The 23,395-nt window shown below is 43.4% G+C and overlaps 1 protein-coding gene across 1 annotated transcript in view; it reads left to right on the plus strand.

The window, feature by feature from the left end:
- Positions 1–23,395, plus strand: part of LOC308287495 (plexin-A2-like) — a gene marked incomplete at both ends in the record, with an annotated part of 107,377 nt that overhangs the window by 57,322 nt on the left and 26,660 nt on the right. The window contains 6 exons of the mRNA XM_080728680.1: positions 2,289–2,491; positions 7,625–7,776; positions 9,840–9,957; positions 11,717–11,853; positions 16,818–16,985; positions 22,981–23,074. Of these exons, the coding sequence (XP_080584806.1) occupies positions 2,289–2,491; positions 7,625–7,776; positions 9,840–9,957; positions 11,717–11,853; positions 16,818–16,985; positions 22,981–23,074 (872 nt within the window). The remainder of the gene's footprint in view (positions 1–2,288; positions 2,492–7,624; positions 7,777–9,839; positions 9,958–11,716; positions 11,854–16,817; positions 16,986–22,980; positions 23,075–23,395) is intronic.

Genomic DNA, 23,395 nt, shown 5'->3' on the forward strand with positions numbered 1-23,395 from the left:
TATGAACTAGCCCTTACCCGTTCAAAGATATGAGCTCCAAAATGATGTGCAGTGTGTGGGTTATGGGATGTGCACTGTGCATACAGTATATGAGGGATGGAAAGTAACTTTAACTGGTGCTTGCATGATAATATGTAGGAGCATCAATGTAAGAAACCTGTTTCGTTTAATGGCTACAGAGATACTGTTCCCCCCCCCCCCCCCCCCCCCCCCAGCCCGCCCGCCCACCCGCCTGCACACACACCCGCCTGCACACACACCCGCCTGCCTGCACACACACACACACACACACACACACACACACACACACACACACACACACACACACACACAGAGCTGGTTAAACATTTTGCCTCAAGCTAGATGCAGAATAGATGTGCCTTACCCGTTCAAAGATATGAGCTCCAAAATGATGTGCAGTGTGTGGGTTATGGGATGTGCACTGTGCATACAGTATATGAGGGATGGAAAGTAACTTTAACTGGTGCTTGCATGATAATATGTAGGAGCATCAATGTAAGAAATACCCGTTTCGTTTAATGGCTACCCCCCCCCCCTCCCACCCGCCCACCCGCCTGCGCACACACCCGCCTGCCTGCACACACACACACACACACAGAGAGAGCTGGTTAAACATGTTGCCTCATGCTAGATGCAGAATAGATGCGCCTCATGCTAGATGCAGAATAGATAGTAGATACTCCATAAAAATGCTAATATACAGCATACGATTTGTGAAAGTGACAAACGGCCTTCACAGTTATGTCAGGTGTGTTCATCTATACTATAATTTTGCGAATGTCTGTCTGAGTGAGTGAGTGAGTGAGTGTCTGTCTGTCTGAAACAGCGTTTCTCCTCAGTGGCTGGAGCAATTGCTCTGAAATCGCATCACCATAAGCATATGAACACACCTGACATAACTGTGAAGCCCGTTTGTCACTTTCACAAATCGTATGCTGTATATTAGCATTTTTATGCTGTATCTACTATCTATTCTGCATCTAGCATGAGGCACATCTATTCTGCATCTAGCTTGAGGCAAAATGTTTAACCAGCTCTGTGTGTGTGTGTGTGTGTGTGTGTGTGTGTGCAGGCAGGCGGGTGTGTGTGCAGGCGGGTGGGCGGGCGGGCGGGCGGGCTGGGGGGGGGGGGGGGGGGGGGACAGTATCTCTGTAGCCATTAAACGAAACGGGTTTCTTACATTGATGCTCCTACATCATGCAAGCACCAGTTAAAGTTACTTCCCATCCCTCATATACTGTATGCACAGTGCACATCCCATAACCCACACACTGCACATCATTTTGGAGCTCATATCTTTGAACGGGTAAGGGCTAGTATGCTGATGGTGATGAGATTTCAGATCAATTGCTCCAGCCACCGAGGAGAAACGCTGTTTCAGACAGACAGACAGACACTCACTCACTCACTCAGACAGACATTCACAAAATTATAGTATAGATAGGTTGTAAGTATAAGACATACATTTATGAAAACCGACTGTTTTTTGCAGCCAGCGTATTCTAAAAAATGCTGCATTCTGTCCCAATAACCAGTGACGCCCCTGTCACTCACTTAGGACCCGACCCTCTCCATAGTAGCTACACAACACATGTCTGTGGAAGTGGTGTAAAGTAACTAAGTACATTTACTTAAGTACTGTACTTAAGTACACTTTTGAGGTATTTGTACTTCACTTGAGTATTTCCAATTTCCAATACTTTTACTTCTACTCCTCTACATCTTGGATTCAAATATTGTACCTTTACTCCACTACATTTATTTGAACACTTTAGTTATTAGTTACTTTGCAGGTGTAAATTATAATAATATAAAACACACATTAATCCACTTTAGCCCTATTTTATACCTTGGCTATTTGAAAATAGCCGATCTACAAGCTCACAACGCGTCGCACTTCTGTGAGAAGTTCTGTCATTGGTCGATAGACAGATAGCCTGCCCAATAAGCGACCAATCAGGGTCGCCTCTTGTTCGGATTGGTTAGACCTGTCTGTCAATCCTTTTAGCCCCGGGTCGGCTGGTTCATGCACCAATGAGCTGCTAGTGAGAGAGCTTCTTCTTTTGGAGGCAGACTGCGGCTCCTAGAAGCACCACAGAGACTAGATTTTTTTAGGGAGCATTAGGTTTTTTGGTTAGCCGCCTGAATATAATAAAATAAAAAATAAAAATAAGCAATTGCCTTTTTGTCAGCAGAAAACTACATATAGCAACTTTAAGAGGAGAAACACCACTGACTTTTCCCCCCCACCTCTGCTTGGTCTGCAGTGCACCTGTACAAGTGCAGTGCTCAGAGGGACAGCTGTGGCATGTGCCTACGTGCAGACAGGAGGTTCCAGTGTGGCTGGTGCAGCGGCGAGGGCCGGTGCACCATGAAGCAGCACTGCCCGCCCATCTCCCCCTACGCAGGCAGCCGCTGGCTGGACCGCTCCATCAGCAACGTCAAGTGCACCAACCCACGCATCAACGAGGTCAGTGGGCTCCTCCTCGGTCCAGTCCAGGTGTTAGGGTTACCTCGGTGGTTCTCAAAGTGGATTCCAGAGACTCTGTGGGTTCCTTTAGGGGGTCTAAATTGACCCATACAAGTCTGTAACTCTGACAGTATACAAATGGAACCAGTTGTAGTAGGAAGTCTAAAGTCAATCACAGTCCCTTAACCATAAATGGTTCACCTGTAGACATAGTGGACAGTTTCAAATTCCTGGGTGTTCACATAACAAACTCACTCACATGGTCTCAAAACAGCGAAGGTATCCTAATGAAAGCGCAGCAGCGATTGTACTTTCTGAGGCGCCTCAGGAGATTTGGCCTGAGCACCAAGGCTCTTGTTAATTTCTATCGCTGTACCATAGAAAGTGTTTTGACAGGATGCATCACAGTGTGGTTTGGTAACGTGACTGTTCAAGACAGTACACAGTTACAGAGAATTGTGAAGAGAGCTGCCAAAATCATTGGCACAGAATTACCACAGCTACACACAATCTATAGCACACGCTGTAAGAAAAAGACAGAGAACATCTTAAAGGACAGCTGTCACCCCGCCCATTCCCTGTTCTATCTCCTCCCATCCAAAAAACGTTACCAGAGCATCAAATCTCACACCACCCGTTTCAGTAATAGTTTTTATGCTCAAGCAATCAGGATGCTTAACGAAGAGATGGAAGCGAGACGTAGGTAGTCATGTGCAAGATACGCAGTTTTTAAACTGTACACTGTTACACTGTATGGTTGTTTTGTTGTTTTTGGGTTGTCCTGGGTGACCTGTTGTTGTCTTGTTTTTTTTGTGTGTAATAAGGCTGAGAGTGCTCTTGGCACAAGCATTTCAATGTATGTCTATACCTGTATGGATGTGCATTTGACTAATAAACCTGAACCTGAACCTTGTACACTGTCAGAGTTAACCGGAGACCTTGAAATGTGAAGGTTTGAGAAACATTGGAAACATTGGTCCGTCATGCACTGGGATCAATTCACCACTTATATAGACAATTAGACACTGCAGAAATGTATGACAGATAACACGGTGAAAATTAACACTGCCTCAGACAGTTGGTATGTAGTTAGTTAGTTAATCAGTTAGTCCCTGTCAGCAAAGCGAGGCGAGCACTTATCTTATAAGTACAGTGAAAGCTAATTACCGTAAGCACACACTACATACAGCAAATATGAGAGTGTACGATACATCAAGTGGACTATGCATTACAGAACAGTTTCCCAGTCATGTCATTCATTTGCCTCGCGTTTATACAAATCCATTCTCAATTAGAACACGTGGGTGTGTAGAGAGGCCAGGTTAACACTGTTTTTCTATAGATGAATGGAAACGATTCTAATAATTATCCAAAAGATAATTAGCCCAAATATAAAATAAAACATTTAATAACTGTGAAAGGCCTAAGTGTCTTTTGTGGAGCGACCCACTGGACCCCCAGCATTATTCATCGGCACATTTCCCATGCACACAGTGTACCCGGCGCTCCTCGCTGGATACACTCCATCCATTTCAAACAACAAATACCATCAGGCAAACTTTGTGTTCTTTTTTACCAGAGACTGCCTCACATTCTTTCACAAAACCGCTTGAAATCCCACTAAAGCGCTTGGCAGGCGGGCGGCTAAACAAATTCAGCCTGTTTAGGGAGAGATGGCCGTGTATCTTCTAATGTCACAAAGTGCCGCTCGTTCTCTTGAATGAGGCACAGCGGGTCGGACACGAGGGAGGCGAGGCTCGCTCACTTCAAAGAGCCGCAAGCCTTTGAAGTTCCCTGTCACATTAGTAGTGTTTGTGAAGACGCAGCAGTAGAAGGAGAGTGGCTGCCTGGAGCTCCAGGGATGGGAGGACCAGGGTTGTTCTGCCATCGCTCTGGCAGGTTGATCCTTGTAAGCCCTGCAGTATAGTACAGTACCTCGTATCTCACCACCGTCATGCATCCACCACAACCTGGTTTGGAGAAGTTTAGCCAATTTGCGACGGACGTCTACACAAACGTTCTGATTTAAAAAATGAAGTGCTTACTGACAGTGGTGTAAAGTAACTAAGTACATTTACTTAAAGGGGAAGACCACCCATTTTCAATATTGAAGTATGTTGTTAATATACCTTAGAGGAGTTGTGTGGAAATAGAAAAAAAGTTCTGTGTTGCCTTGATGACATCACACCTTGATGACATCACACCGTTGTACTTTACAATACAAACCCCAAAATCAATCTTCCAGTTCTAGGCAACACAGAAGGGGGGGAACTTTTTTTCTATTTCCACACAACTCCTCTAAGTTATATTAATGACATAGTTCAATATTGAAAATGGGTGGTCTTCCCCTTTAAGTACTGTACTTAAGTACAGTTTTGAGGTATTTGTACTTTTACATCTACTCCACAACATCTCAGAGTCAAATATTGTACTTTTGTACCAATACTTTCTTACTTTTACTCAACTACATTTCGAATTCCAGACTTTTGCCCTCACACCTGAGAGTGGAATCCACGTTCCGCCAATGCATTTCAATGAGAGTGAAGCGGTTTCATGCCAGCAGAGGATTTTCTTCTTTTTTTTTAAGATTTTTTTTTTTTTTTGGCTTTTTATGCCTTTATTTCATAGGATATAGTAGACTGACAGGAAATGGGGAGAGAGATGGGGGAATGACATGTGGCAAAGGTCATCCGGATCAGGAATCGAACCGGCGACACCAGCAGGCATCATAGCCTAGTATGTGGTATGCGCCTAGACCACTAGGCCAGCGGGCGCCCCCAGCAGAGGATTTCTGCAAAAAACGCTCCCTTATCATTGAAATGCATTGGCGGAACGCAGATTCCACTCTCATAGGTATTTTGGTGTGAGGGCACCTTTACAGAGTATTTCTATATTGCAGTATTGATACTTTTACTTAAAGGAGCTATAGTCAACTTTTTCTTGAAAAACGGATGCTAAAATAAAAATGTTTCGAAAATGTTTTATAAGAAAAATAAGCTTCATATTTGTGTTTCTATTAAAAAATGACCTCAAAAAGCGTAAAATAATGATAAAATAATCATTTTGGCCATTGTAGGGCCGACTTTGTTTACATCCCTTATCAATCCATAGAAGTGAAATATAAACAAAGTCAGTCTGACATGGCCAAAAGGATTATTTTATCATTATTTTACGCTTTTTGTGGTCATTTTTGAATAGAAACACATATATGAAGCTTAATCTTTTTTCTAAAATAGTTTCGAAACATTTTTATTTTAGCATCCGTTTTTCAAGAAAAAGTTGACTATAGCTCCTTTAAGTAAAATATATGAGTACTTTTTCCACCACTGCTTACTGAAGACTGACGGATGTCAGAATATGGTCCGCTCAAGCAGAATTACCCGTATCTTCCGTATTGTTTAATAAAAAGCATTTTAATCCGATCGTTTTCAGTTTTTCCTTGTATTTCCTGCCTATTTCCTCGTATTCCCCAATGACGCGTCATTATTGATCCTACTGGACATGGGCATCTGGGCAAACCCCGCTGTGATTGGTCAGAAGTCGCTGTGAATCACGCCCCAATGACGCTTTTAACTGCGGAATTACAAGGAATACAGAAACAGAAATCGGATTAAAATTATTTTTATTTAACAATACGGAAGATACAGGTAATTCTGCTTGAGCGGACAATATTCTGACATCTGTGAGCCTTCAGTAAGCACTTTATTTTAACGTTTGAACGTTTGTGTAGACGTCCGTCGAAAATTGGCTAAACTGCTCCAAACCAGGTTGAGGTGGATGCGTGACGGTCGTGACAAACAACGTTGTGTTTCAGGGCTAGAACAGTACAGTACAGTACTTCCACATTCAATGAATAGTGGAAATAGCCAATCTAGAAACTCGCACACGTCGCAAGCATTTATAATTATAATGACTGTGCCTATAATTACGTGCCAAAAATAAGCACGCCGGGTTGAAACGGTCCACTGGTTAACGGGTTCACTGATCAGGTGAACTAGTTCTTCTTTCTTTCTTTGTATTGAAAGTCTCTGTATTGGGCTTTCTCTGGGTTTTGGGGTGCAATGCATCATTTATTAGTTTTTTTGTTTAGTTTTTCATGCATAAAGGAAACAGTCTTAATGATCTCTTTAACATACAGTACATGTGCCTTGTGTCCTGAAAGACAGTGTAGTGCTTGTACAGCAATTATATATAAGGTCACCACAGTTGTGGCATACACACTCATGCATACATAATATGCAACTCTCTCTCTCCTTCTCTCTCTTTCTCTCTCTCTCTCTCTCTCTCTCTCTCTCCCTCTCTCTCTCTCTCTCTCTCTTACATTCAGAGGAACACAAAGAGAAAAAGCTCTCGAGGTTTACGCTTTATCCTCTTGACAGCTATGTACAATTAATGTTTACGCACCAGCACCATGCATTTTAGAGAGTCAAAAGGTCTAGTACTCCCTCGTTCCATAGGCATGTCTCTTTGGAGTAATGGTTAAGATATTGGACTTTCACGCCGGAGGCCCGGGTTCAAAACCCGGTGGGGAGGTTCGCATCCCGGGCGTTACACTTGAGATGAAAAGGTCGGAGAACCACTGGAGTAGAGAGTCATTCAGAAATGCCCATTCAGATGTGAAATGACAAGTCTGTAAAGAAGTTAGATAGATAGATACCTTTATTATCCCAAGGGGGAACTTAAGTCACCCAGAAGGTACAGCAGTTAAGGTTACAGGTTACATCAACAATACAGGAGAATCAACCATACAGAGCAATTAAGTTAAAATAATATATATATATACATGAAGTGTCGAGACAGAACACAACACAACAAAAAAGTAGTACTAACGTTTCTGTAAAGGATTGCAAATTTAGGGACTTTTCTAAGCATATTGCAAACTCAAAGAAGGAACTACTTCTCAACGTAATGCCAAAAAATATACACATATATACAGTATGCATAAGTGTTTGCACCAAGACAATAATAATAATAATGCTTAGCCTAAATAAAAGAAAAAGTGCAGAGCCAAAAAAGTGTCCAAAAGTCTGTGCAAAAAAGAAGTGACCAGGAGCACAAGTGACCCAAAAAAAAAAAAAAAAGATGTTCTCATGGTCTCATTATATCCTCGTCCTCTCCGTCCAAACCCTCCAGGTCAGCCCGGTGTCAGGGCCCCCAGAAGGAGGGACGCTGGTCACCATCCAGGGTCTGAACCTGGGGCTGTCCTTCTCTGAGCTGGAAGGCAACGTGGAGGTGGCGGGGGTGCAGTGCACCCCGCAGGAGGAAGGATACATCACTGCAGAACGGTAACAGTTCCCCCATACTCTATATCAGTGGTTCTCAAACTTTTTGGGCTTCAGTACCCCCTTTTCCTGATTGCTGAATCCAAGTACCCCCTTCTCGACAACAACATTTTGACTATAAAATACTGACATCAAAAGTCCAGTTTTTATGTCAATATGTTGAAAATAAAAGTAAGTAGCAGTAAAATTCTTACTTAATTTGGTGTAAAGCTATACTGAGCAGCATGTTCACATACTTCTTTACTGTCTTATCATTAAACATAACATTAAAATAAATGTTTCCATTTCCCATGTTCTCTCAAGTACCCCCTGTAGTACCTCTGCGTACCCCTAGGGGTACGTACCCCCATTTGAGAAACACTGCTCTATATTAGCCCTGGTCCATAGCGTTATTGGAGTTCTCCCTAACGCTATGTTCGTCTACCTCCCAAATCCTTGTCAAATCCGGAAAGACCCGTCGTCTGGGCGATCATGGCACCCCATCTTTAACATTCACCAGGTAACGATTCGCTGCATTAATTTAGGCGATTCCTAAAAGCGCCTTCCAAATCCTGACCTAGGTTTTCAGATAAGCTTCAAATATTGATTCAAAAATTACAAAAAATGTATGTTGTTATATACTGTACATAATGTAGCAACAACTACCCCAAAAGGAGTTCCCGTCATGGAAAGTATAGTTACAAATAGGGGTTAAAGTCCACAGACCCACCTAATCACTTTCACTCTTTCACATTTCTAAAATAGTCAAAATATCACGACGCATTACGACGCGCCGCATTGTGAGCGGTATTTTTGGTACTTTTGTGTGACGAAGTAGGGCATTCATTCTTTTACGAAACAACATAAAAAGTAGAAATATGGATATGCAAGGTTTCTGCCAGAAAAAAAAGAGGAAGCGAGCACTCACGGGCATGCACTTGGACATTTTTCTTTTTCATTCTCTCTGTCTCTCCCTTTATAGACATAGTACACACACGCGCACGTGCGTGCACACACACACACACACACACACACACACACACACACACACACACACACACACACACACACAAACACACATGCACACTCTTTAATAATAAGCCAAGTCCAATAATGCCTCAGGATTATTCATGAAGGCGTATAGTTTGTGCGGCGGCTGTTGTAGCAGCGCTAAAGGAAAGCGCCAGTCTTTGTGTTGTCATCTTCTCTCTCCCTGTCTTGCGAGGCTGCTGGCACAGCTGTAATTGAAATGCGCCTCATGCCGCTGACTTGGGGGACGATCTGTTAGCCATGTGTTTCTCTCACAGCCATGTAATGTGATTGGGTGCCCGTGGCCCGCTGGGGACTTTATTTATATCCTCGTAAGGAAAGCAAAAAGAAGGGAACACGCCAGCGGAAAATTGGAAAACTCTTGTGATGTATGAAGAAAGAGGAAGGGTGGACGCAAGTGGAGCGGGATGTGTTCTCTTATTGTATCAGCGGGGTGAAGAGGTGCGTGTGCTGAGCGGCGCGTTGCGGCGGAGGGCCATTCATTTGGGTGCACAGCGAGTGCTTTAAAACATGGCATTACAGCTGTTTCCACCATTAATTTCGTCGCAGGGTCAGTTGCTATAATGACTTATTCATGGGGCACTTTATCTTATTGACCTGACAGGCAATACTGATTTATTGAAGGAGCCCCGCGCTGTTGTCATGGAAACGGGAGGTAATGGTGGGTGGCAGTCGCGCTGCAGTTGGGGAGGAGAGTAGTTTATCATTTGTGTTATATCGCTGTTATAGGTTTTCCATTTGGAAGAAAGATGGCCCTCCGTATTGACCCGCAACTTCTATGAAAGTCTGCCTCAATCACGTTTGGGTGCCGGCAGAGACCGGCCTCCCTGGTGCTATTGATAACAAAATGTGATACAGTACAGTGATTATTCCGGGATCACACTGTGTGCGTGTGTGTTTGTGTGTGTGTGTGTGTGTGTGTGTGTGTATGTGTGTGTGTGTGTGTGTGTGTGTGTGTGTGTGTGTGTGTGTGTGTGTGTGTGTGTGTGTGTGTGTGTGTGTGTGTGTGTGCGTGCGCGTGCGTGCGTGTGTGTCAGGATTGTATGTGAGATGGCTGCCGCACCGCAGGGAAGCCCACCGGGGCCCGTCCAGCTGTGTGTTGGAGAGTGCCGCCCAGAACTACGCACTCAGTCCTCCCAGCTTTACTCCTTTGTGGTAAGGACACCTCTCATCTCAATTGTTGTGTTTTATTCTAAATGACACGCACTGAATGTGAACGTGTGGAGTCCAACGCCGATTGCACATGCAGGGGAATCCAGGTGAAAGCTGCAGTATGTTGAAATGTATCTGTTTTTATTTCACCAACCGGAGTTGGAGATGAAACAAGGTTCAAGCTTTGAGGTTGAGATCTCGATTATTTCTCGGTTAAACGAATAATCAGAAAGCTAAAATGCTAAAATGTACTAAATAAATTAGTCTGATTAAAGACTTGTTTGTTTATAAATAATCACACTCGTGTGAAGTGCGTGAAGTGAGCTGTGCTCACTTCGTCATGCAGATTGATGGCTTGATATCCTGTGTAGTTGTAGTTGTAACCCCATGGGAAAACCCTTACATCAACCTTACATCATCCAATGGGAAAACCCTTGGAAAAACACATGGTGTAAAATACAAAGCCATGCATTGGAGCGGTTAACGCCGCTCAAAACCATCTAAAGGAATATCCATGTGCTCCAGTGTTTTTGCTCCAGGTCAGTCCTTCTACACTACAGTGAAATTAAACAGTGTTCGTATTGATCTGTTTGTTCATTGCTGAGAGTACCAGGACTCGCTGGCTGAAGATAGATAGATACAGACAGACAGACAGATCAAGCTTTGTATGAAATCACTTTGGGAAAAAAGTGTTTTGCAGAATGCTGTATAATAGAAGTACACATGTTGTTGTTGTATAGTCATGTACAGCAGTGGTTCCCAAACGTTTTAGCCTGTGACCCAAAAGAGAAATTAGACGTTTGCCCTTGACCCAAACTAGTGATAGATAGAGTGATAGAGTGTGAGCTTGTAGATTGGCTATTTTCACTACTTCTTAAACATAATTCGTGGAATTTCTTGGATTTCTTTAACTCTTTCTAAGCCTGATCGCACTATTACGCATTATTGCGCAATAGTTTCCCAGCCGGCAACGCAATTGTACGCACTAGGTGATTAAAAACGAAATAAATGATAATGATAAAAAATATATATCTGCACACCATTTATATCACCAGATCGGCTTACCCGAACATATCGCTACACCCCATCTGCCGGAGAGGAGGAGGGGGAACGCTGAGAGGGGGGTGGGAGCTTTTCTCTCATTGAGTTACTGTGTAGCCGCAGCCACTAGCCTAGCAACGCTGACGGAGCCGATCGAAACCAAAATGCATGGACTTACAGTACATACGGAGATCATTGATTGTGCCCACATTGACGTGCACGAAACGCGCACGCGAAGCGTCCCGGGGGGGAGAAGCCTCCGCCAAATCCCCACTATATCCCAATGGGGAGCGAGACTCTTCGCTGGTGTAAACATTAGCCGACAAAAACAAAACAAAAACAGACACGTGGGAAGTGAGGCTGTGCTGATGGCCTGAATGAATGAATGCACTCTAAGATCATAATACAATAATAAAAATTCCCGGCTAAGCTGCAGACAAGCCATTTTAGCGGGGGCTGTGAAAGAATTTAATATACTCATGAAATCAATGCTTTTAAAAAAAAATATATATATATGCTTTTTTGGTAATGTTTTTTGAAAATGTTTTGAAATAATAATAATTTAAAACAAAATGTAGGAAACCAAAAATTAAGGGACCCATAAAAATGTGTCCGCGACCCACAAATGGGTCCCGAGTGTTTGGGAAACAGTGATGTACAGTATGGGACTGTGTTGAATGAAACACTCATGAACGGTGGATCCTCCTCTCTCTCTCTCCAGACCCCGTCCATGCTGGCGCTCACCCCAGGCAGAGGGCCTGAGTCTGGGGGCACCAAGGTCACCATTGTGGGGGAGAACCTGGGCGCGGGGAGCACCGTCAATGTGCTCTTTGGCAACCAGACTTGTGAACTCTACAGGTGAGTCAAGCCTTACGTTTCCTCCTACTGGGCTGAAGACAGTGGTACACTGATACATGTATGGTCCTGGGTTTGATTCCTGCTGGGGACGCTGTGGGTGCTGGGGACATGTTCTCTCCTCCGCATCATCAGTGCCCATACCCTAGGTGAGGTTGGCAAAAGGGCCTTTCTGTGTGGAGTTTGCATGTTCTCCCGATGTCTCCTAGGGTAGGTACCCTTACAAAAACATGCAGTAATCCTGGTCTCTATACTGCCTCCCCCTGGCCAGCCGGGGCGCCTGAGGGAGGGGAAAGGAACTGGTTGGAATAATGTAGCATGAGGAGTGTCCACCACGCCTCTAGCCTATGTTCAGGCAGGAGCATACTGGAGAAAACACAGACTTTTAAAGCCTTTTATTTGTGACAAGGTCAGACCTGACGAAGATGTATTGACATCGAAACGTTGTCACTTTTGCCTGCACCCTGTAACAAATAAAAGGCTTTAAAAGTCAGTGTTTGCTCCAGTACGCTCCTTGGAATAATGTGTTCCTTCCACACGCTACGTCCAACTGGGGAAACTCCCCCCCTGTCAGGTGAAAAGAAGCGGCTTGGACTCCTCATGCATAGAAGGAAGCATGAGGTCAGTCCGTTGCTCTCCCCAGGTTGGCAGAGGGAGTGTAGCGCCCAGGATTGCATTAGATAATAATAGATGAAAAAGGTTACACAATCGTGGGGAATAAAATACAGTCTTCTTCCTCTCTAAATGGAGGGAATCTCTGTACGTATGTACGTACTGTAATCCATGTATCTTGAGAACCATTTGACCGACCAACTTTGGCACACACACACACACACACACACATCCCCCTCGAGAACCACTGGGGGTCCCTGGACCCCACTCTTGAAAACCTATGACATATCAAAGTACCTGAAAATCCTGTCCCTCAATCAGAAGGGTCCAGGCACAAGTGGCTTCCTTTTGAAAGTAATGGGCAGCACCTGGAATTTTACTCAACTAACCTCTATAACCCTCTTTACACTCCTCTATATTCAATTCAATTTCAATTCAAAGGGCTTTATTGGCATGAGAAAACTACTCCTCTATACCTGAGTTCCTCATGCATTGAAGTAAGCATGAGGTCAGTCCGTTGCTCTCCCTAGGTTGGCAGAGGGAGAGCAGAGCCCAGGATTACATTAGACAATTGGCACTGGGTGAAAAATGGGTTACAAAATCGTGGGATAAAAATATGAAAAAAATAATAATAAATAGCCGATCCACAAGCTCAGAGCTTTTATATCGACAGTTTTCAGCAAAGAGGTTTGGTGGAGAGGGGAAAAAAGGAGGGGGCCACTTATACATTAGACCCCTGCGGGATCTGTTCAACAAAGTATAGAGGCTAAGTGGTTATGCCCAGTTAAGTTCTGTCATTTTCATAATTAAATGTTTTTGTGATTATAATTTCAGGTTAAACAGACATTCACAGAAATTCACCTAACCTGTTGCATGGCGTTGTAGCCTCCTCGCTAATATGAGCTGAATATACCTATTCATAGGAGCATTCATGACATTACAATCTATACTATAATTTTGCGAATGTCTGTCTGTCTGAGTGTCTGTCTGAAACAGCGTTTCTCCTCAGTGGCTGGAGCAATTGATCTGAAATCGCATCACAATTAGCATATGAATACACCTAACATAACTGTGAAGCCCGTTTGTCACTTTCACAAATCGTTTGCTGTATATTAGCATTTTTATGGTGTATCTACTATCTATTCTGCATCTAGCTTGAGGCTCATCTATTCTGCATCTAGCATGAGGCAACATGTTTAACCAGCTCTCTCTGTGTGTGTGTGTGTGTGTGTGTGTGTGTGTGTGTGTGTGTGTGTGTGTGTGTGTGCAGGCAGGCAGGCGGGTGTGTGCGCGGGCGGGCTGGGGGGGGGGGGGGGGGAGCCATTAAACGAAACGGGTATTTCTTACATTGATGCTCCTACATATTATCATGCAAGCACCAGTTAAAGTTACTTTCAATCCCTCATATACTGTATGCACAGTGCACACCCCATAACCCACACACTGCACATCATTTTGGAGCTCATATCTTTGAACGGGTAAGGGCTAGTTAATCATAATTGAAAGAAACTATCGTGATAGCAACTTGTGAGGGAAGGGAGTGAAACCTCTGGATCCAGTATTGTTCTTGCCGTATTTATAGATATCTATTTAAAGATCAAAACGGTTGACATTAGTCAGGAGGGTGAAGTGAAGAAGCCATTACCTCTAGAGGACCCTCTAATTACACTGTTCCATCCCTAATGGTGTCTGTCTGGGGTGAGGATGACTCTGGACTAGCCTGTAATGAATGCTCAGCCCTTATGTTAATGTGCTGCACGTATGTGCGTAAATGCCTCTGCAGTATATCGTCGTTGTCGGGTGAAAACCTTGTATGTCCAAAACCGTTCATTTTGCATTTATCATTTTAAAAATGATTTAAACTAGTGAAAACAGCCGATCTACAGGCGTTGTGGTCCCTTCCTAGACATATATCTGTCTATGAAATATAGTGGAATGAAAGTTGTAAACTCCCAAAACTTACTTACTTACTTAGGCCCATCGCTCCCATTGGAGCATAGGCCATCGACGACTCTTCTCCATCCAGCACGGCTTTGGGCTGTCCTTTCTGCCTCTCCCCAGCTGGTTCCCTGTCTCTTGAGCTCTGCCTCAGTGTCTCGTCTCCAGGTGTTCTTAGGCCGCCCTCTCTTCCTCTTCCCCAGGGGGTTCCAGGTCAGGGCCTGGCGTGTGGTACTAGTTGCTGGTTTCCTCAGGGTGTGACCGATCCATCCCCACTTTCTTCTCAGGATCTGTTTCTCCACTGACTCCTGTTTCCCTTTCCTCCAGAGTTCCTCGTTCCTGATTTTGTTTGGCCACCAGATCTTGAAAATGCGCTTCAGACAGCTGTTTATGAACGTCTGTATCTTTTGCAATGTCTTTTTTGTCATCCTCCACGTCTCTGAACCGTAGAGAAGGATGGATTTGACGTTGGAATTGAAGATCCGCACTTTTGTTGTCGTGGATATCTTTTTTGAGGACCATATGTTTCTCAGGATAATGAAGGCTGCTCTAGCTTTCCCTACTCTGGCTGCGACGTCGCTGTCTGTGCCACCCTGGTTGCTTAAAATACTGCCGAGGTAGGTGAAAGAGTCAACTTCCTGAATCGGTTCATCGCCTACCATTACTGGGTTATTGGTTGGGGTGTTAATTTTCATTATGTTGGTCTTCTTGTTTATTCTTAAACCTATCCCCAGTGATGTAGTTGCCAGCTTAGTTGTCTTGTCCTGCATCTGCTTGTGATTGTGTGACAAGAGGGCCAGGTCATCGGCAAAATCGAGGTCATCTAGTTGTGTCCACATGGTCCACTGTATACCATTTCTTGTTCCTGTTGTAGTGGTCTTCATGATCCAGTCAATGACGAGCAGGAACATGAAGGGCGATAGGAGGCATCCCTGCCGGACTCCGGTCTTGACCTCAAAACTATTGGACATTTGGCCTGCATGTAGCACCTTGCATGACATTCCTTGGTAGGTTTTCTGAATGAGGGTGATGATCTTCTCCGGTATGCCGTAATGCCGCAGCAGCTTCCACAGTGTCTCTCTGTCTACACTATCAAATGCTTTTTCGTAATCTATGAAATTTACGAATAGTGGAGAGTTCCATTCTATTGATTGTTCTACAATGATGCGCAGAGTGCCGATCTGGTCTGTACAGGATCTATTACTACGGAATCCAGCCTGTTGGTCTCGAAGGATACGGTCCACTGCTGAACTCATCCTGTCCAGTAGGATTCGGTTGAGAACTTTACCAGGTACAGAGAGAAGCATAATTCCTCTGTAGTTGTTACAGTTGGTAAGGTTACCTTTTTTGGGGAGCTTGATGAGGATTCCCTCTCTCCATTCTTCTGGTAAAAACTCCCAAAACACTAATACTCAAATATACTTTACAGCAGGGGTCTTCAACAGGGGGTCCGGGACCCCTAGGGGGTCCTCAGAGTTACTACAAGGGGTCCTTCAAATCTTTGTTTGATAGAAAAGTTTTCTCCTTTTGTTTAGCGACCATATTCTGAGAACTTTAGCCAAAAATAGCAGATCTACAAGCTCACAACGCCTTGCGCTGCGAGGCGCTGTGAGCTTGTAGATCGGCTATTTTCGGCAAAGAGCTTTGGTGTAGAAGGGGAAAAGAGCAGACCAAGTACAGAGTGAAAGGTCAAGTTTATTAAGTATTGACGGTTCAAGTGGTTAAATATCTGAAAACACAAATTGACATGAATCCATACACTGATGATTGTGCTGCTGTCAAACAATGAAACTATATGGAATCTATGAAAAGGTTGTGGGGGTCCCTGCTTCATCTCTCTCTCTCAACTAAGGGGTCCTTGGCCTGAAAACATTGAAGACCCCTGCTTTACAGTACAGTACGTAAAGCAGGGTTCCCCAATTAGTTTTCCCCAATGGCCGAATTATGTCTAGGGTACCAAGCAGGGGGCCACAACATTGCAGGGGGCGACGGCGGCGTTCCCGCTACTCCAGCAACTGCGACAGTTCAGATATCGTCGTTGTCGGGTGAAAATCTTGTATGTCCAAAACCATTCATTTTGCATTTATCATTTTAAGAATTATTGAAACTAGTGAAAACAGCCGATCTACAAGCACACAACGCCTCGCACCGCGAGGCGTTGTGTGCTAGTAGATCTGCTGTTTTCACTACTTTTGTGCGACGGCCTTGTATGATTTGCGAAAGAACGTACAAATTTGGAGGTTTTCTAGCCGACAACGACGATATACTAGTGTTGTTGCTGCTCTTATACCACCATTATTACTGGGGTTGGTGTGGGCCAGACAGTAGCCCCCCGCGGGCCGCAAATGGCCCGCGGGCCGCCTATTGGGGAACCCTGACGTAAAGTAAATGTTCTTCATTACTGTCCACCACTGCAGGAGGTCCATGTCAGAGATTGTGTGTTTCTCGGCGCCATCTGTGACCAGTGCCGGGGTGGTGCAGGTCACTCTGAGTGTTGACCGGGCCAAGGTGCCAGGGAGTCTGACGTTTGAGTACATAGAAGACCCCACAGTCCAGCGGATTGAACCCCTGTGGAGCATCACCAGGTAAACCATGCACAACTCTGTATGACTGCAAAAGAAATATGAGCACTAAACAGTCTTTTACCGGGTGCACGGTTCAAGGAGAATTCAGCAAAATCAAAAGAACCATACACAGACGCTCCCCACCCAGGGCAACTTCTTATATAAACCTATTGTAACTTCAAACTCTATTTTAACCTTGATAGATTCATCAAAAACACCTGTCTTCTTTTCTGGTGACTCATACTGCCCTCCTATTACATGAGCCGGCTGTGTTTTTCCGATAACTTCTTTCATTTATTTTTAATAATCTTTTATTGTATTACATTTTCTCCATTTCCCCCAAAAATTAATAAAAATAAAAACACAGGCAGTGCTCGTAATAGGCGGGCAGTATGAGTCACCAGAAAGAAAAAAAGACAGGTGTTTTTGATGAATCTATCATGGTTAAAATGGAGTTTGAAGTTACAGTATAGGAAGGGGCCCTGGGTGGGGAGTGTCTGATAAAATGAATATCAAATATCTAAATATTGAATCAAGCAAATTAAAATCGGTCCAGTGTGTTCACAAAAGCCTAGGTAGATGATAAAATAACCAAAAGTATTTTTGAAAGTGAAATATGCCTTTATGTAAATGTACTTAGGTAAATGTACTTAGTTACTTTACTTGTCAGGCATTATAGTCTAATTTGTTATGCAACCTAAATATACAGCTATCAGGTCACCGCCAGGTACCCAACGGGATCCGGAGTGGTGTTTGCCCATATGGCCACATTAGTGCCACAGTGGTTAAACCCAGGAGATCATCTGAAAATCTATTGAATTCACTCAACGTTTCAGAGCCTGAAGCTAGTTTGGGATAACACCAACCATCTGGTGCTCCAAACAAACATCAAGCGTGATACTTTGTTTACAAATACTCTTTGACCCAGGCCTGGATTTACCATATCTCTGGCCACGTGGTGCAGTGTCTCATATGAAACACTTCAGCATTACAGCAACATTAGCATAAGCTGATTGTGGGTTTCTCAAATGGAAGACTATACGCATACTGTAGTGTGAACTCCCTTTCACAGGCATATAAGCTGATAAAGCTGTATATTTGTTACATTAAAGTTAGTGCCCGTGAAAACAAAATTCCTCCCTTGCTTGCAGCAGTGTGCTTAATAGAGATTATGTGAGGAAAGGGGGCTGTGCAGACAAGGTTACAGAGAGTGGTACATATAGGATGGTGGTGTAGTGGTAGTAGTAAGGAGAAGAAAAAAAGTAAAGTAAACACCAATAAAACCAAATCTAACAATCATCACTTAAACAAACAACAAATCTCTTCATTGTCAGAACTCTTTATAAAAAAAGAATTGCCATTTTCATGTAACTGAATGTATTTAATGCCAAGTATCTACAAATATAAACATGTAAAACATAAAAAACATGGTTTTGTTTTGTTTGACTAAAGCCTGATTTCAGGTTTTCATTTAACTCTTTCTTTTAAACATCGACTGAATGGGTTAACTGCCACGTCGTCATTACCTTTTAACGTGGGGACGTGCGTGCACATTGTGCACCATCTGTGCACGGATCATGTACCAGGCGTGTGTAGACCCCATCACAGCTTTCAAATAAAAAAATCTGATTGAAAAAAAAGAAAAGTTCCATCGCTGAGCTCCGTCTGCTACTGTTTACATGGAAGCTAACGGTAGCTGCGCCACATTGGTCCTTGGTCCCGCCCCCGACCGGATACAGAAACCATATCCGTCCGAAACCGGAAATGCGACCGGTTGGGCAATTAGACACTCGATTAGACACCCGATTTCCGATAAAACAGCGATTTTACTTTTAAATGTTTTATAGCGATTAAAGCATATTAAAGTCTCGGGATTATCGAGCCCGGCAGAGAGGAACATAGGGATTTTCTCGGGACTATCGAGAGAGTCGGTAAATTAGTTAATATTTGAAAATGAACAGTTGAAAACATGGCTTTCATTTTATATGGATCGACACGTGGCACCGCTGGCATGACACTTTGTCACCAAGGCGTAGATAAGGCTTTACACGCCACTGTATCCCAGCCTGGGAATGCCCCTGTCACGCCTCCACACTGTCCTATACAGAAAATAGCACATCTGCAAGCTCACAAATCGCAGCAATGCAATGTACGGAAACTTGTAGATCGTCTATTTTTGCCTCACGACGCCGCCGTGCGACAAAGTATAAAGGAGGCCTTAAAGTTCACCCCCAGAATGACCTTTTTTCCATCGATTACTGGCCCTATGGAGACTTGAATTCATGGATTATTATTATCAAAATATTATTATAATCTTTGTCAATAATTTTAGGAGACTCATTGTGTCTCAACAAAGAAGGATCTTTGTGTCTCCATATACCATCGTGTATACCATAGTGCACTGCGGTTTATCACTGGCGATGGCTATCTTACCCATCATTGTGTGTTATATGAATAAGTGGGATGGCCATCTCTTGAAGTTCGTAGAGAGCAACATTGTATGTTATAAGGCCTTGTGTGGTAAACTTCCTCTGTACCTATCCTCGCTTTTAGATCTAAAAGTCACTTGACAATCAACACGTGCACATTAGATACACCTGTCCTCGGCTCGTATGAACAGTGAAGGAAAGTCTGCCTTTATTTATTATGCTCCACACAAATGGGAAAAACTTCAGTATTTGCTCAAACTGTCTCGATTGGTCTCAATAGAGACAAAGTGCTGCTTGAGGACACATAGTGATTGTTTTATGTAAAAACTGCTTATGTGCATCTCTGTTGTATTATGACTCAGTTGGTTGTTGTTGTTTTTTCATTGATGTATTATTTATTATGTTTTTTGGAGCTGTGTGAAACACAGGCTCCCTATACGTGGCTGTGTGGGTCTGTGTGTCTGTCTGTCTGTCTGTGTGTCTGTGTGTGTCTGTGTGTATGTAGCCTGAACTTCCTAAACTTCGGCACGCCACTAGTCCCACAGTTTTGCCACCAAACACTCGCGCCATATGTCAAATCGACCGGCTTACTCGGGAATCGTGGGCTATTACTTTTCTAAGAGAAAGGTTCTATAGTTTCATTGATATTAATTTATTAGTGAATTAATTTTCCCCATTGACTTAGAATGGGAATCGCAAAAACTCACATTCAATTATTTGTCTCTCGCAAACCACAGGGGCTACAGTTTCAAGACTTGGAGAGGAGGTTCATAATGATTTCAAGGATTAAATAAAAAATAATTGTGTCATTTGGCCTCATGGTGGCGCTATAACACCCCACTTTACGTTTTGGCCTGTAACTCTTGAACCGTAGGTCGGAAAATTAAAAATATTTTTTCCCTGGATTCCTTGGGTCATGACGCATCTCCCCATATAGGCCACGCCCATTTGCGCCATGATAGATTTTCCGCCATCTTGAATTTTCTCCAAAACACACTTTTTGCTCCTTTTCCTACATATTTTCTTCAAATGTCACAAAAATCGGTACACATGATCCACACACACACACACACACACACACACACACACACACACACACACACACACACACACACACACACACACACACACACACACACACACAGCTCCACTTCACACAGGTGTGATTTTTATGCTGTGATTAGGGCATCCTTGAAAAAGAGAGCATGCTCTCAATGGGCTCCCCTGAATAAATAAAGGAAAAAGAAAAAAGAAAAAGATCGGAAACCACTGCTGGTCATCAAATTATTGGCTTAGGAATGCGACAAAAACAACAAAAAATAAATTCATGGTAATCGAAAAAAACGGGGGGTGATCTACAGTACCCCTTTAAGCTTCAGATGAGAGCCACACTGGTCAGTCTTTCTCCTCTTGTCAGTGACAGGAGAGGCTTTCTGAAGGTGCAATCACAGCTCTCATCATCAGTGTGGGAGAGAGTCCCATTTGGCCCCATCAGCTTAAGGTAGCCTTTGAAGTATGAGGAGGGAAGGATTGGAGCTCTGTCAAGCCTGCTACTGTAGACGGACCAGCTTTCACTCTGCTTGCCCAATCTCTCTCTCTCTCTCTCTCTCTCTCTCTCTCTCTCTCTGTCTGTCTCTCTCTCTCTCTTTCTCTCTTTCTCTCTCTCTCTCTCTCTCTCTCTCTCTCTCTCTCTGTCTCTGTTTCCTTCTGTATGTTTCTGTCCGTATCATACATTAAAGTCATTCTCTATCTCTTTCTCATCTCTCTCTCTTTCTCCCCCCCCCTTCTCTCTCTCTTTCTCTGTTTCCCTATATCCGACTATGCTTTTCCATATCAATCTTTATCTCCCTTGTTTCTCTCTTTCTCCTCTCCCCCCCCCCCCCCCCCCTCTCTCTCTGTCGCTCTCTATGTCTCTCGCTCTCTCTTCAATCCCTCATTAAGACCTTTCCCCGGGCTTCCCTCTGCAACACAGGTGATCTGAGGACTAGAAAGAGAGAGAGATAGAGAAAGAGAAAGAGAGCGAGAGAGAGAGAGGGAGGGAAATAAAAGGTTGTTTATTTTAATCACATCTAACAGTGATATGTAAACAAGCAGCACCTGTATTCATGCTATGCCAGCCAGGCAATGCTCACGGCTGAATATAAAGCAGCAGCCAGCTGGTTCAGCCGTTTGATCTGGTTCCTCTACCCAATAACAAAGAGTTAATAATCCTGCCAGCTCTGGACCCCCAAACACGCCGCTTCTATAGGGAAATTGTTTGAATTTCTGCAGCTAAAACGTGCTGATTTCTCTGTGGTCATAACTCTAATGAAATTACAGAGGAACAGCCGTTCATTTTGTCTTGCATATTAGAGAGTGGCGCGTGTGTGTGCGTGCGTGCGTGTGTGTGTGTGTGTGTGTGTGTGTGTGTGTGTGTGTGTGTGTGTGTGTGTGTGTGTGTGTGTGTGTGTGTGTGTGTGTGTGTGTGTGTGTGTGTGTGTACGTACGCATGCGTGTCTTTTTGTGTGTACTGTATGTACTGTATTTGCATGAGAACCTGTACTATCCTATGTGCATTTTAATGCACATTATGATAATGTCTGTGGCAGTCATTTATAGTGCACAGGCCTTGGTTTTGATATTATGAAAATAGGAAGTAGATATTTCAGTATGTTCTATGCATGGATCCCTGTCATGGACGCGTCTTTGTGAGAAAAACATTGGAGACAGACTTGCAAAGTGAAAGTTTACATGTTCGTATGAATAAAAGGTTTATTTTGGTTATGTCTGTGGCCTGAGCACATGAGAGCTGATGAGAGCACAGGCTATTGTGTTTCATGGTCCATTAGTTGAGCACTCTACCATCTTTCAGACCAGAATGCTATTTAGGATGATTTCTTTAATGGACAACATCCTCTCAAAATTCAGAAATAGTTGCTGCAAATGGATGGAGATGGCATGTGATGAATGGACTGCTTTCAAAACTCATCTGTTGCTACCTGGCTACATAAAAAAAAAAAAGCAGACAACATTTCTGTCCGTTTTGTTTCTTTGTACAATGAAAAATGTCTTTATACTGTACTTTTGATACTTATTGTACTTTCACTTAAATACATTTTAACACCAGATACCTTTCTACATGTGAACTGCAACACTTTGACCCAAGTTATTTTCTTATGGAAGATTTTAACTTTTACAATAGTGAAATATCTGTAAGATAGATCTGTACTTTAACTCAATTAATGCCTTTCAAGTATATGTGCAACTGTTTTTTTCCCCGCCATGTTTAACGTGTAAGAAATCATGAAGCAGTTGCTCCTTTGTTACATGGCTACCTTCGCACCATAAAAGTGATAAAATAATAAATATTTGGAATCTGGGTCCGGATTTGGCCCACGGTTGGCTGCTTTTGGTCAAAGTGATTGCTCCTAAAATGTTTAATCAAATCATTTGTGAACCTTTCTCTGCTTATGCATCATGTAGTATTGCATTTTAACTGGATATTGTAATTATATCCATGGTGTGCTAATGTTCATGGGAATCTGAGCGTTCTGCAGCAGCTCTTGTCATTGGTGTCACAACATAATCCTTTCCAACCCCTCCCCCAGTGGACACACCACTCTGACAGTGACAGGCACCAACCTGGACGTGGTACAGGAGCCTCGGGTCAGAGTCAAGTACGCCGGACACGAATCTGTCAACGTGAGTGTCAACGTGACGTACTGCGTTTCTCTTCTGCCCACAGACTTTTGCTCAAGCTGAATCACAGTGACAGCTATAGTAAATGTATTCTTAAGCATTTGGGTGCCTGTGCACAGTCATCTGTGACATTCTGAATTCAATTGGATTGTATTGAATGAATTTCAGATTGGATTTTTTTTTTATAGTATTTGTTTCCTTTGTAGTATGCACTGTGAGCAGTGCATACTACATGCTTTACATCTCTATTTTCAGCAGCTCCTTAGTCACATACACATACAGGAAGGCAGTTAGGCCTTGTATAATTGTATTTAATTGGCAAAT

The sequence above is a fragment of the Nannobrachium achirus genome (genome assembly GCF_963921795.1).
Source record: "Nannobrachium achirus genome assembly, chromosome: 6".
NCBI classification, from domain to species: Eukaryota; Metazoa; Chordata; class Actinopteri; order Myctophiformes; family Myctophidae; genus Nannobrachium; species Nannobrachium achirus.